The sequence below is a fragment of the Chaetura pelagica genome, unplaced genomic scaffold, assembly GCF_000747805.2.
Source record: "Chaetura pelagica isolate M959 unplaced genomic scaffold, ChaPel_1.0 scaffold252, whole genome shotgun sequence".
In the NCBI taxonomy this organism is placed as follows: Eukaryota; Metazoa; Chordata; class Aves; order Apodiformes; family Apodidae; genus Chaetura; species Chaetura pelagica.
In genome coordinates, this window is record NW_009952359.1 from 458,953 (window position 1) to 470,533 (window position 11,581).

The following is an 11,581-nucleotide window of genomic DNA, read 5'->3' on the forward strand; positions in this document are numbered from 1 at the left end:
GTCATTTGGTTGAGCTGTTTGTATTTCATATGCTGCAGAAAATAACCATGACCTTGCTCCTTCAGCTACAGCCGTGACCATCCTGTCCCCGCTTTGCCCAGGATGGGGACTGGTTGCCACAACAGTGAGACCCAAACTGAAGAGTTTGGCTTTGGTTTTGAACTGCAATCCCTTTCCCTTCCTCTCCTCACTGGTAATTTAGTGATGGCTGCTGCCCTTTCCAGTGGCTGGTGACTCCTCCCTGCTCCATCCTGGGGCTGTTGCTCCAAGGCTGGGGTGAGCAGAGGTGATCGTGAGGCTGGTCCTGGCAGGGGTGTGGGAACAGGGGCCAGCTGGAAGCTGTTGGTTTGCTGAGTCTCTGTGAGGGGAGGAGAGGGAAGGGCAGGGGGAGGAAGAGAGCAGGGAAGCATATTTTACTGAGGTGGGTGTTCCCAGGGCTGCAGTGAGCTAGGTTGGTGTGCAGAGTCTCACCCTCACTCTTCCCTGCTGAAAAGGTTTGCTGCCCTGGTGCCAGATCCTGGTGTGGGGACAGCCACCAGCCCAGCAGGGTGCTGGGAGGCTTGGAATCCTCCTCCTGCAGCCCTTTGCTCAGGTCCTTCCCTTCTGTGATGGTGCCATATGTTGGCAAACTGTGTGCTAGGGACGGGGGCTAGGAGTGTTGTGATCTCTAGTGCCTTAGACCTTCTGGTCTGTGCTCCAAGTCTTTTGCAATAGGAATTTCAGTAAAGATGCAAAGGAGTCACTAAGTGCTTGTGGTTTGTTGCGTAAAATTATGCTTATTTTGTTTGCATCAGCATGCAGCACTGAGGTCAAACTGACAGGCCTGTAATTCCCTGGATCCTCCTTTTGACCCTTGTAGCTGGGGCTGACATTTGCCAATCTCCAGTCAACTGGGACCTCTCCAGATGGTAAATGGTGGAAAGTGGCTTGACAAGCACTTTTGCCAGCTCCCTCAGTACCTTTGGGTGTATTCCGTCCAGCCCCACAGACGTGTATATCTGTGTATATCTACTAAAGATAATGAGACTTTGCTTGTTTGGGATGTGGAAACAATGGTCACAAGGCACCTCTTAGAGGTCTCTTGTCCAACCCCTGTTTGGAACAGACCCATACCCAGTCAGATCAGCTATGGCTTTATCAAAGTAAGCTTTGAAAACTGCGAAGGAAGGACATCCCCCACACTTGCCCTAATGTCCAGTTGAACCTCCTAAGCTGCAAGCTCATGGCTGTTTCCTGTTACATCATCTGCTGCTTTAGGTGAGGAAACTGTTGAGCCAAAGAAGTGAAATTAATGTTTTAGTATTGTGTGAAGCATCATCTTTCTCTCTCTGAACTGCCAGCAGTGGGCATTGAACTGGCAGCTTCTGCCTGCTGCCTGAGCTGTAGAAAGACTTAGGAGAAGAGCACAGGATGTTGTCTGCTGGTGTGATTCTAATGTTCCCTTGGGCTTTTTTCTCCTGTTCAGGCTTGTACCACATCTCGCAGAACAAGGTGGCAGTGCTGCTCCTGGCTGGAGGACAAGGAACTCGGCTGGGAGTGAGCTATCCTAAGGGCATGTACAACGTGGGGTTGCCCAGTGGCAAAACCTTGTATCAGATCCAGGCAGAAAGAATCCGCAAAGTGGAGCAGCTCGCTGGCCAGAGACACGACTGCAAGTGTGCCATCCCCTGGTAGGTGACCTGGAGCCACAGACCCTGTGCAGGGCTCTTTGCTTTGCAGTCTTGCCTATGTTGTCTTCTAGAAATCCTTTGCTGGGTGCCAAACAGAGACACATGAGGGAAAAGCCTTTTGTCAGCAGGATGTGTAATGCCAGCAGCTGGGGAGAGTGTGCAGGGATGGGGAGGTTCAGGTCTGTGTCTGCAGATCTGGGGGACTGAGCACTGCCCTTGAGTCACTGACCACTACCCTGACTGCTGCACTGTGCTGTCTTTTCAAGCACAGCCCCTGACAACACTATAAACAGCACTTTCAGTGCCTGTTTCAGATGCTTTGCAAGAAATTTCACCTGTTTGCTCTCTGCTTCCTCAGGTTCCTGCATGGAGGGGAGGGATGGCCTAGACCACACCTTCCAGGCCCTTCCTCCTTTGCCTGCAGTTTCTGCTGCAGCAAAAAAATTCTTCCCTTGTAGCAGTAAATGCTTATCGTGCTCCATTTTCAGGTCATCTCCTGCTGTGGTTGTTTACAGCTGGCTGCTGTCACTCCTAGCTGCTCCTAGTTTTCAAAAGCTTCCAGGCTTCAAAGAGACTAGCTCTGTGCAAGGTGCAAAATGTGAATTTGCTGTAGGATGTGGTGGGTGAGAGAGAGGAAGGTGCTGCAGGATGCTTCTAGCAGTCTTTTCTGCTAAGTTTCCTTTGATTATATATACCTTTATGAAGCTGTCTGGGCTGAGCCACGCTTTGGGAAGAGTGAGATCACTTGTCTGAGGTCTTCAGGGTAGCACATTGTTTTGCAGATTGGAGGTGAAAGGTGGTTTCAGTCCATGTTGTGTTTCTTTCTGAAGCCACGTGTATGTCCCCTCAACTGCAAAGGCACCATCCCTGGGACTGCTGGAAGCCAGGATGGTTTGTTTGCAGGGTGCAACATCTGCTGATCATGTTTAGGGTTCCTCTTCCAGGCTGAGGGTCTCTTGGCTGCTGCAGAACAGGCTGTGCTGTGCTGCAAAGATGGAAATTGGGGCACATGTGACATTCAGTCCGGTGCAAAGGACTGATACCCTCAGCATGGTGGCAGAGGACCCCATGTACCTGTGCCAACTTGTTGAGGTGATAGACAAGTAGACCATGAAGATGACTCTTGGCCACTGTTGAAGAAGGAGTGTAGTGGAGAGAGAGACAGCAGCAAGAGGAAGCTGGAAGGAGAGGAGGAAACAGAGAACCTTAAGAGAAAAACAAATCATGCAGCCATCATGGGAAAAATGCTGCTGTTTGCCTTGGCCACCAGCAAGGTGCTGGCAGACAGAGCTGCTGGGGAGTCACAGCTCATTCCCAGTACCTCATGCTGATCAGTGCTTCCTTGATACTTAACATCAGTTTGACTCTAAGATGAGTGAGGCTGTTGTAGTGTCCTTTGCCTTGTTTTCCAGCTCAACCAGATCTCCAGATGTCATTCACATTTAGGGAATGGCTCTTCTGTCCTGTCTAGAGCTAAGTCTGTGGATTGGGTCATGCACAAGACCCTGTGGGGCCTTCCTGTGGATCACTGCTGGAGGGGAGCTCTCCTGCTCAGTTGCAGGGTACTCTAGTCTCTCTCATTTAACACTCTTGGCTTTCCTCCCTTTTATGTTCCATTTGTAGTTTTCTCTTTTGCTTGTGCTTTCCTCACTCATGGCTCAGCACGCATTCCTGCCCAGGTACATCATGACAAGTGAGTTCACACTGGCGCCAACAGAGGAATTCTTTGTACAACACAACTACTTCAATCTGGACAGATCCAACGTGGTGATGTTTGAACAGAGGATGCTGCCTGCTGTCACCTTTGATGGGAAAGCCATCTTGGAGGAGAAGGGGAAACTTGCTATGGCTCCAGGTACCCTGCTGTTCATTCTTACAAGAATGTAATTAATATATGTTGATAATTGCTACCAGCCATTACCCATCACCCACATGGAGCAGTCTTTGAAGGTCAGTGTTGATGCTTCTGGTCAGTGTGGGAGGGTTCTGTCGAATGTTTCAGGCTAGTAACCAAGAGTGTAGCAATCTCTTCGTAGTTCTTGCTGGAGATTTGTCCACAGCACGTGTTTTTTATCAAAGCTTGAGAGTATTAGCAGGTGAGGAACGAGGAGCATGGGCAGGGCATGAGGTCCCTGGGGATGCTGCCTCCCTCCCTGCTGTGAGCCAGGTTCCCAGTCGAGGCTAACTGCTGGAAATGGATGAAAAAGCAGCAAGATTAACTCTCCAAAACAATTGCAATGTCTCATCTAGTAAAGTTCTCTTAACCTTTACATGGTGAGAGGTCAGGGCCATGGTGCAGTGATGCGGTTTTGTGGCTGCAGGTGCTTTTTGTGGGCTGACAAGGGTGTCAGAGGAGAAACCGTGAAAGGGTGATCTGTGATGAACAAACGGCCAGGTGTCTTTTGTGCAGCTGCACTTCAAGCCTTTAGAAATGCATTGGGAAGTTGCAGGGGGAGATGATCAGAGAGTAAGATTTATTTCTTTTCAGGCTGAGTTTTAAGTAGGTTTTTGCTCTCCACTGGAAGAGGAGAAATGTAACAGGCTTTTCCTACCCTCTGCATAAGATTTTGCCCTCTACTGTTTTCCCTCTTGAGGATCTTAGAAGGCTTCATTAAGTCTCATACCACTTCCCTGTGAAGCTGGTTCCCACAGTCCCACTCTGCAGGCGAGGGAGCTGGTGTGTAGAGGGGAATGGGCTTGTCTGAACTGTGTGACAAGAGCTGGAAATAAAACCTGACAATACTGACTTTTGGCTAGAAAGCACTCCCTGCTCTGCTGTTAAATAAAGTTTGTTCAGGCCTTACGGCTTTTGCTCTGCTAGCCACAAAATACCTACAAAGTCACAATTAGCCAGGGCTTTCTTTTTTATCTTGTCTTATAGATGGCAATGGAGGCTTGTACCGGGCTTTGGTGGATAACAAGATCTTGGAGGACATGAAGCAGCGTGGGATCCAGTATGTCCATGTATACTGTGTGGACAATATTCTGGTGAAGATGGCAGATCCAGTCTTCATAGGCTTCTGTGTTTCCAAAGGGGCAGATTGTGGTGCAAAGGTGAGGTGGTGCTGATGCTGGGCCATTTCCTCATGGGGAGTTATGGTCTGGTTATGCTTGGCAGCTGCTGCCCAAGGTGAGCTCAGATGAAGCTGGGTGTTCAGACCTCTGTTCAACAGCAACTCTCTCCAGGCAGGTTTAGAGGACCTGCTTGCTGCCTGCATTACCTCTGGGATCCCTGCCTGTGGGTTCCTCTCCTCCTTCCAGAGTCCTGTGGAAAATACCCTTTAGTTAGAGCAGGGACTGGAACTGCACAGGAAACTAGGACCTAGAATTACTTCCCGTTGCTGTGCTGCTGTTTGTCTAAAGGCACTTGGGCCATCTAAGAGCAGTTTTGGGCTGGGTTGTGTGTTACAAAAGCACCTTTAAGTCTAACGGAGGCATTTCTTATGCCCTGCCGTGAGAGATGGGGAAAGCCAAACGAGCCTGGTTTTGTCACCCTAAAGCAGCAGGTCCCCAATGAGGGTTTTATATTACTGTAATCCATAAAAATGTTCATTGGAACAAAGAGCTGAAGGCTAATGGCTGCAAACGTTTTCCAGTTAATGACAGGTCCCTTGATAAAAGAAATGCCCCACAATATGCCAGTTTGGTGAGGGACTTTTTAGGATGTTGGGCAGTGGTAGGACTAGGGGGAATGGATCAAAACTAGAGGTGGGTAGATTTAGATTAGACGTTAGGAAGAAGTTCTTCACCATGAGGGTGGTGAGACTTTAGAACAGGTTGCCCAGAGAGGTGGTGGAAGCCCCATCCCTTGAAGTTTTCAAGGCCAGATTGGATGGGGCTCTCAGCAACCTCATCTAGCAGGAGGTGTCCCTGCCTGTGGCAGGGGGTATGGAACTAGATGATCTTTAAGATCCCTTCCAACCCAAACCATTCCATGATTCTATAATCTCTTTTAAGTAATTTATCTTCTGAGCAACTGTGCAATTAAGTGGTCAAGTTACTGGGTTTTATGCCCAGGGGTCGGGCAAAATGTGCTTACAGGCTACTGTGTATACCCCACACTTCCTGTGCTTCCAGGTTCCTGGAGGAGCTGCATGCAAAAGTCCTGTGGGATGATTGGTACTTGGAAGTTGGAGTAGTGCTGGGCTTTTCTTCCCCCAAGTCATAGCCTTCTCTCCTGGGCTGCAGGTGGTGGAGAAGGCCTACCCCACAGAGCCAGTTGGGGTGGTGTGCTGCGTGGATGGCCTCTACCAGGTGGTGGAGTACAGTGAGATCAGCCTGGAGACTGCGCAGCAGCAAAGCCCCGCCGGGGAACTGGTGTACAATGCTGGCAATATCTGCAACCATTTCTTCACAGTTGAGTTCCTGGAGATGGTAGTTCAGTAAGTCCAAGCAGACCTGCCAGGCAGCTGTGCAGCCCAGGAATGCTTCCAAGAGGGGGTATTCCCATTTGCCACTCTGTAGTTTCAGTTACAGGTACTTCCTGCTCTACTCTTCACCTACCCTCTCTTCCAAACAGCTCTAAACAGTCGTGTCCCCTTTCTGACAGCCCTAGCACACCTCTCAGACTGAGCCAAATGAAGAGGTTGTGTGCTTTGCTGTAGCTGAATTGTCTGAGTTATACCAGTGCCTGGACCTTCCTGGTCCTCCAGGTGGCTGCCTTGTGTTCAGGAACACAGTCAGTGATGCAGCGTCATGGGGAGGATTTCCAATGGGAATGTCGCCCATACCATCCCTTTGGACAACAGACGTTGGAGAAGAGGGTGAAGCTGGGAAAGGACTCTGCATCTTGTGGGGAGATGGAGGTGTGATGCTGTGCTCCATCACCATCCCAGTCAGATACCAAGTTGGGCTACCTTTTTACCTCTGCCTGTAATTCCAGCCAGCTGCTCAATCCTCCCTCCCCTCCTGCTTTCCCCTGTCATGTCCTACTGGTGCAGGGAGTGCTGCTGTCCAAGTTACTCTGCTCACAAGTTTTTTCCTGGATGTGACTTGGATCAATTTGGATGAACAGCACCCACAACAGTTGAGAGATGACCCTGAGCAGTAATAAGCCATCTGCTTCCCAGAAGTGTACGACTTTTTTCTAAGTGGGCATGAAGCAGGTGAACTTGTTTCTCCTCCTTTTACAGGAAATATGAGCCCCAGCTGAGGCATCATGTAGCCATAAAGAAGGTGCCCTACATTGACGAGGAGGGAAATCTGGTAAAACCGCTAAAACCGAATGGGATAAAGCTGGAGAAGTTTGTGTTTGATGTGTTCCAGTTCTCTAAGTTAGTGGCAGACATTATTTTCTTTTCTTCCTCCCCTTTTCAATGTTTGAATGACTGTAGGTTGCAACAGACCTTGGCAGGGAGTGCATGGTTTGTGGGTGGCTTGTTAGAAAGGCTGTTGGATCCACACTGGGCTCCAAAGCAGCAGTGACACCGTGGACTCTGCTAGCTGTGATCACCCAGTGCTCGGGCACAGCCGGGCTGACCGCCACTGTGCTCCCAGAACTGTGTTCCAGCTGGGAGGGGAAAAGGGAGGGAAAGGAAGGGAAAGGAACTTGAGGTCAAAGCCAGTGTTTAATACAAGCCTATGTTGGATTATTCAGACTTGCAAGAATTGGGTCTTTCAGAGTTGTGGCTTCTATGGCAACTGCAGCTCTGGGTGCGTTTTTGGTGCATGTTATGCCACGGCTCAGCTCACACCCTTGTGCTTGGAAAACAGGTTGCTTGAGCACTGTGGGGCAAGTTACTTTTGCTATGGGAACTGTCAGGGTTGACTTGTGAAGGCTCTAAAACAGAGGGCGCAGTGCTGCAGTGTTAGCACAGCCAGGGTACTTTGTGTTTTGGGAATGTGGGATTTTAATAATTTAGGAATTTAGCATAAGTGTTCCTATAAAACCTGTTTTCTGAGGTCCTGAATTAAGCAGGAAAGATTGTAGTTTTGGGTTAAGTAAATGGCAAAAAGGCCTCAGGCAAACTGAGTTATCTTTGTCTGGGGATGGTGTGTTTCTTTTTGGAGGATTTACTTCAGGATAGGAAGCTCAAGGTTTGAATAGATCCCTCTTTGCTGATGTGTGTTCAGTACCAAAGGCAAAACCAGTGTGATGGAAACAGTGCTGAGTTCTGGGCTTTGAAAAGAGTCATTTGCAAGCAGTGATTCCTTCTGCTTTTTTAATAATCATGCAAAACCAGCTTGGCAGCTGCTCTTCACATATGGAATGCAGAAACACAGATGCTGCTGTGGATTTTTTAAATTTGCATTCCAGTTTCTGGTAAACAGCTATACTTAACATTCAGCTGTGAATCCTTCTGTATTGCTTGTTCATCCCTGGCAGCTGGTGTACTCAATTGATCCTTGCCTACAGACTGCCGAGTGAGTCTGTTTCTTGGAGCAGGGTGTGGTGCTCTGAAGGGAGCCATGCAGCCTGGCTCTGTTGCTGAGCTTCAGGCGTCACTGATCTCTCCATCCTGCCATACTCTGAGCCAAGGCTTTTGGTCCATCTGCCTCCCAGTGCCTTCAGAGATCCCACAGAAACCTCTCCAGAACTGTTGCTTTTCCTCTCAGCTGTGCACAGCTCTGGAGGGCTGTGAAGCTGCTGTTACATTCCCAGAGAGACTGGGCTTGTTGTGTGTTTCTATCATATGGCCCTGGTACTTTGCTCTTCACACAAGAGCTGGGCTTTCATTACCTTGACTGCCCCAGGTTGCATACAGTGCTGGTCCCTGAAATATAAGTGAGCCCTTCCCCATGGAAGAAGTTGTTGCATCAACAGGGCTGATGGAATAGTTTTGTTTTATGTTATTGTTATTTTCTCCCATTCACCAACAGGAATTTTGTGGCATTTGAAGTTTTGAGAGAAGAGGAGTTCTCACCATTAAAAAATGCAGACACAGCTGACCAAGACACTCCTACCACTGCTCGGCAAGCCCTCCTGGCCCAGCACTACCGCTGGGCTCTCAAGGCTGGGGCCAGATTTCTGGATGAAAATGGTTGTAGGATACCAGAGAAACTCAGGTATGATGTTCTATGAGCTCCATAGCCTTTTTGCCTGTGGCTGCCCCACCGTACTGGCTGGCATGCCTGCAGAACTGGGCATTAGTCTGGTCACAGGGTGACTCAGCAAGATTTTCATTCAGCTGGTCTCCTGAACCCAGTCATGTCCATTATAGCTCTTGCTTCAGCAGTGCTCATGAGCATTCTAGGCAGCAATGCACAGTGCTCTGGGCTTTATCTCTGGCAGAGAGTCCTGCCCTTGGGCTTGAATCACAGAATGTCAGGGGTTGGAAGTGACCTCTGGAAGTGACCCCCTGCCAGAGCAGGACCAAATCTAGGACAGGTTACTCAGAAATGCATCCAGAGATGCATGTTGAGAGATTCTTCCTGCAGAACCTCATTACGCAAGGACAACCTTCTCCACCATTCTGGGATTAGCCAGGAATTGTAGTTTGTAGTCCTCTCCACTTTTCTGAATATGTCCCCAGCACGATTCTCAGGTGGGCTTAAGGATCAGCTGTTACAGCAGTTATGAATTCCAGTGTTTCCTCCATCAGACTGAACAGCAACCTGCTTGTACTCCATGGGGCTATTACTGTATCAACTCATAGTTTAATAAATGCATGAGCTGTTAATTTTACTTGACAAGCACCTCTATAAAAGTGATGTTCTTGTTTTGATGGGAAATATTTGGGACCTGCTCATTTCCTTTTATATTCACACTTTATGTTTGAATATAATAAATGTCTTATCTTTCTGGATATTCTGTTCTTGATGATCTTTTAAAGAAGATGCTTTGTTTTTTAAACATAGCAAGATGTTAATCCTGTGTTCTCTTCTCTAGTCTCTCAGGAACTGATGATCCTCCAGCTGTGTGTGAGATTTCTCCGTTAGTGTCTTACTTTGGCGAGGTGAGAATAGCTGTCTGGAGATATTTTTAAGAGTGTGCAGGTTTGCCTCTGATTTCCTTCCAAACACAGAGGATTTATTTGGCCTGGGCTTACTGAGAAAGGTGTTCATAGAACTTCACATCTTGCTAGGTTTCTGTGTGCAGGTAGTGAACCCATTGCAGCTGATGCACTGTAAGTACAAAATGAAAAAAAGGCAATTTAAATTAACTTTTCTTTGCTAGGATTATTCTAATATGAATTAAGGACACACCTACCATGCCTGCCCCTTCCCAGGAAGATTGTATCTAAGATCCCTTGTTTTATGGTTTGTGGGTGTCTCTCCTTCATGAACCCCAGGCTCAGGGCTGAACTGCTTTCCATCTCTGTCACTGGGAAACTGCTGCTGTTGTCTGTCCTTCCTTTTAACTTTGGGCAGCCAGTTTTTCTCTGAGGACATTATATAGACTTAAAAATAGTGCAAGTAACCAGTATGATGCAATTCCAACCTAACAGTTCTGTTTTTACATGTTCTCAGGGTCTGGAGACATACATGAAGGACAAAGACTTCCTTTCTCCCTTTGTACTCGATGAAAACAAAGTGGAGGTGCTAGGAACTTCTTGAAGAGGAGGGAGGACTTTCCCCCTGAAGACAGATATCTGTCTGTCAGATCCATTAGAAGAAATGACATTGCTGAAACGTCAGCTATGAAGTGCATTATAAAAAAATTACTTTGCAGTTTTGAATTGATACCAAATCCTTGCAGCAGTTGTGTTTCCACACACGTACAGGCTCACTGGTTCTGCTTGGTGCCTTGGAAGACTGTGCCTTTTTTACCTCAATCTGTTTTGTAGACTTGGATGTGAATGAAGATTAATACCTTCTGTGTGCCAAACAGGTTTTATATTTCTTATTTGCTACGCATACAAATATATAAAAGAGCCAGTCAGGGCCTAATAAATCAGCTTTACATTCAAGAAGATGAAATCTCTTTAGTGCCTTGTTAGGTATCTTGTATGTGCTGGTGGGGTTTTGTTTGGTTTTGTTTTTAAATTACATGCACAGCTGAAGAATCAGTTTGAGGTCCTATCATGAAAAGTATGGGATGACTTTGTGTACTGCCTTTTTCTGCATAGATCCGTCCTTTTCCCAATCCTGTGAGGATTAGAAGAGCGGGTTCAGCATTTCTGTCCTCCAGCCAGGTCAGAGAGAGGAATCTGCTGTTGGTGGGTATGCTCTCTCTGTAGGCATCACTTGAGGTTTGGACTCCAAAGCAGAACAGACTGTTTTGCTTATTCAGGCTTGCTGGTGCCATTCCAAGAAAACATAATATGCAGCTTAGACTGATTGCTTTTTACAGCTGTACTGACCTGTTTGTTTTTTTTCTTAAGACGATATTTTTTTTCACAACTGTCTGCCCTTCCTGTCTGTAACAAACATTTCTTTTACTTCTCATTTTTTCTGTTTTAATGTATACCAAATCCCTCAAAGAGGACTTTTTAAGTACCTGAAAGAAACAAGAGGAACAAATCCTGAGGGAGTTTAATGCTTAATGAAAACAAAATAAAAGTATTAATCCCAGCATAATCAGTGTGCGTGGTAAAACACCAGCCTCTGCTTCTACAGTTTCTGGCCAGATAGTTTTCCAGCCCTCCTTCACATATGAAGTAATTATTTGGATACTTTCCTTTTGAAGATGTTACTAACCATAGTGTCAGCTAATTAAGGATGGTAATTGCCAGAACATATGATTTTATGTGAACTGAGCCCTGACTGAGGACTGGCAGGGTGGCTGTGATCCCCTCCAACCTTTGGACTGCTGAGCCTGTGCTGAACCCACCCCAAGTTGTTCCACCCCTGGTGAGGGTGCTCCAGGTGCAGTGCTGGGCAGCCTTCCTTAAGGAGCACTTCATACTTCTTCCCTAAATCCAGTGTTAGGGAAGGTGATGAGCAAGCTGCCTCATTTAGAATGTTATTTCATGCACCTGCTTCTGCTGAGGAGTCGCTGATGCTATTTTATTAAGCATAAATCTTTTAAA

General features: G+C 47.3%; 1 protein-coding gene across 1 annotated transcript; it reads left to right on the forward strand.

Moving 5' to 3' along the window:
* Positions 1–1,410: 1,410 nt before the first annotated feature.
* Positions 1,411–10,166, forward strand: UAP1L1 (UDP-N-acetylglucosamine pyrophosphorylase 1 like 1). Its single transcript, XM_010007887.1, has 8 exons — positions 1,411–1,670; positions 3,350–3,525; positions 4,552–4,724; positions 5,859–6,052; positions 6,803–6,943; positions 8,490–8,675; positions 9,499–9,565; positions 10,080–10,166. The coding sequence occupies exons 1-8, from the start codon at positions 1,411–1,413 to the stop codon at positions 10,164–10,166; spliced, it is 1,284 nt and encodes a 427-aa protein (XP_010006189.1).
* Positions 10,167–11,581: the final 1,415 nt, after the last annotated feature.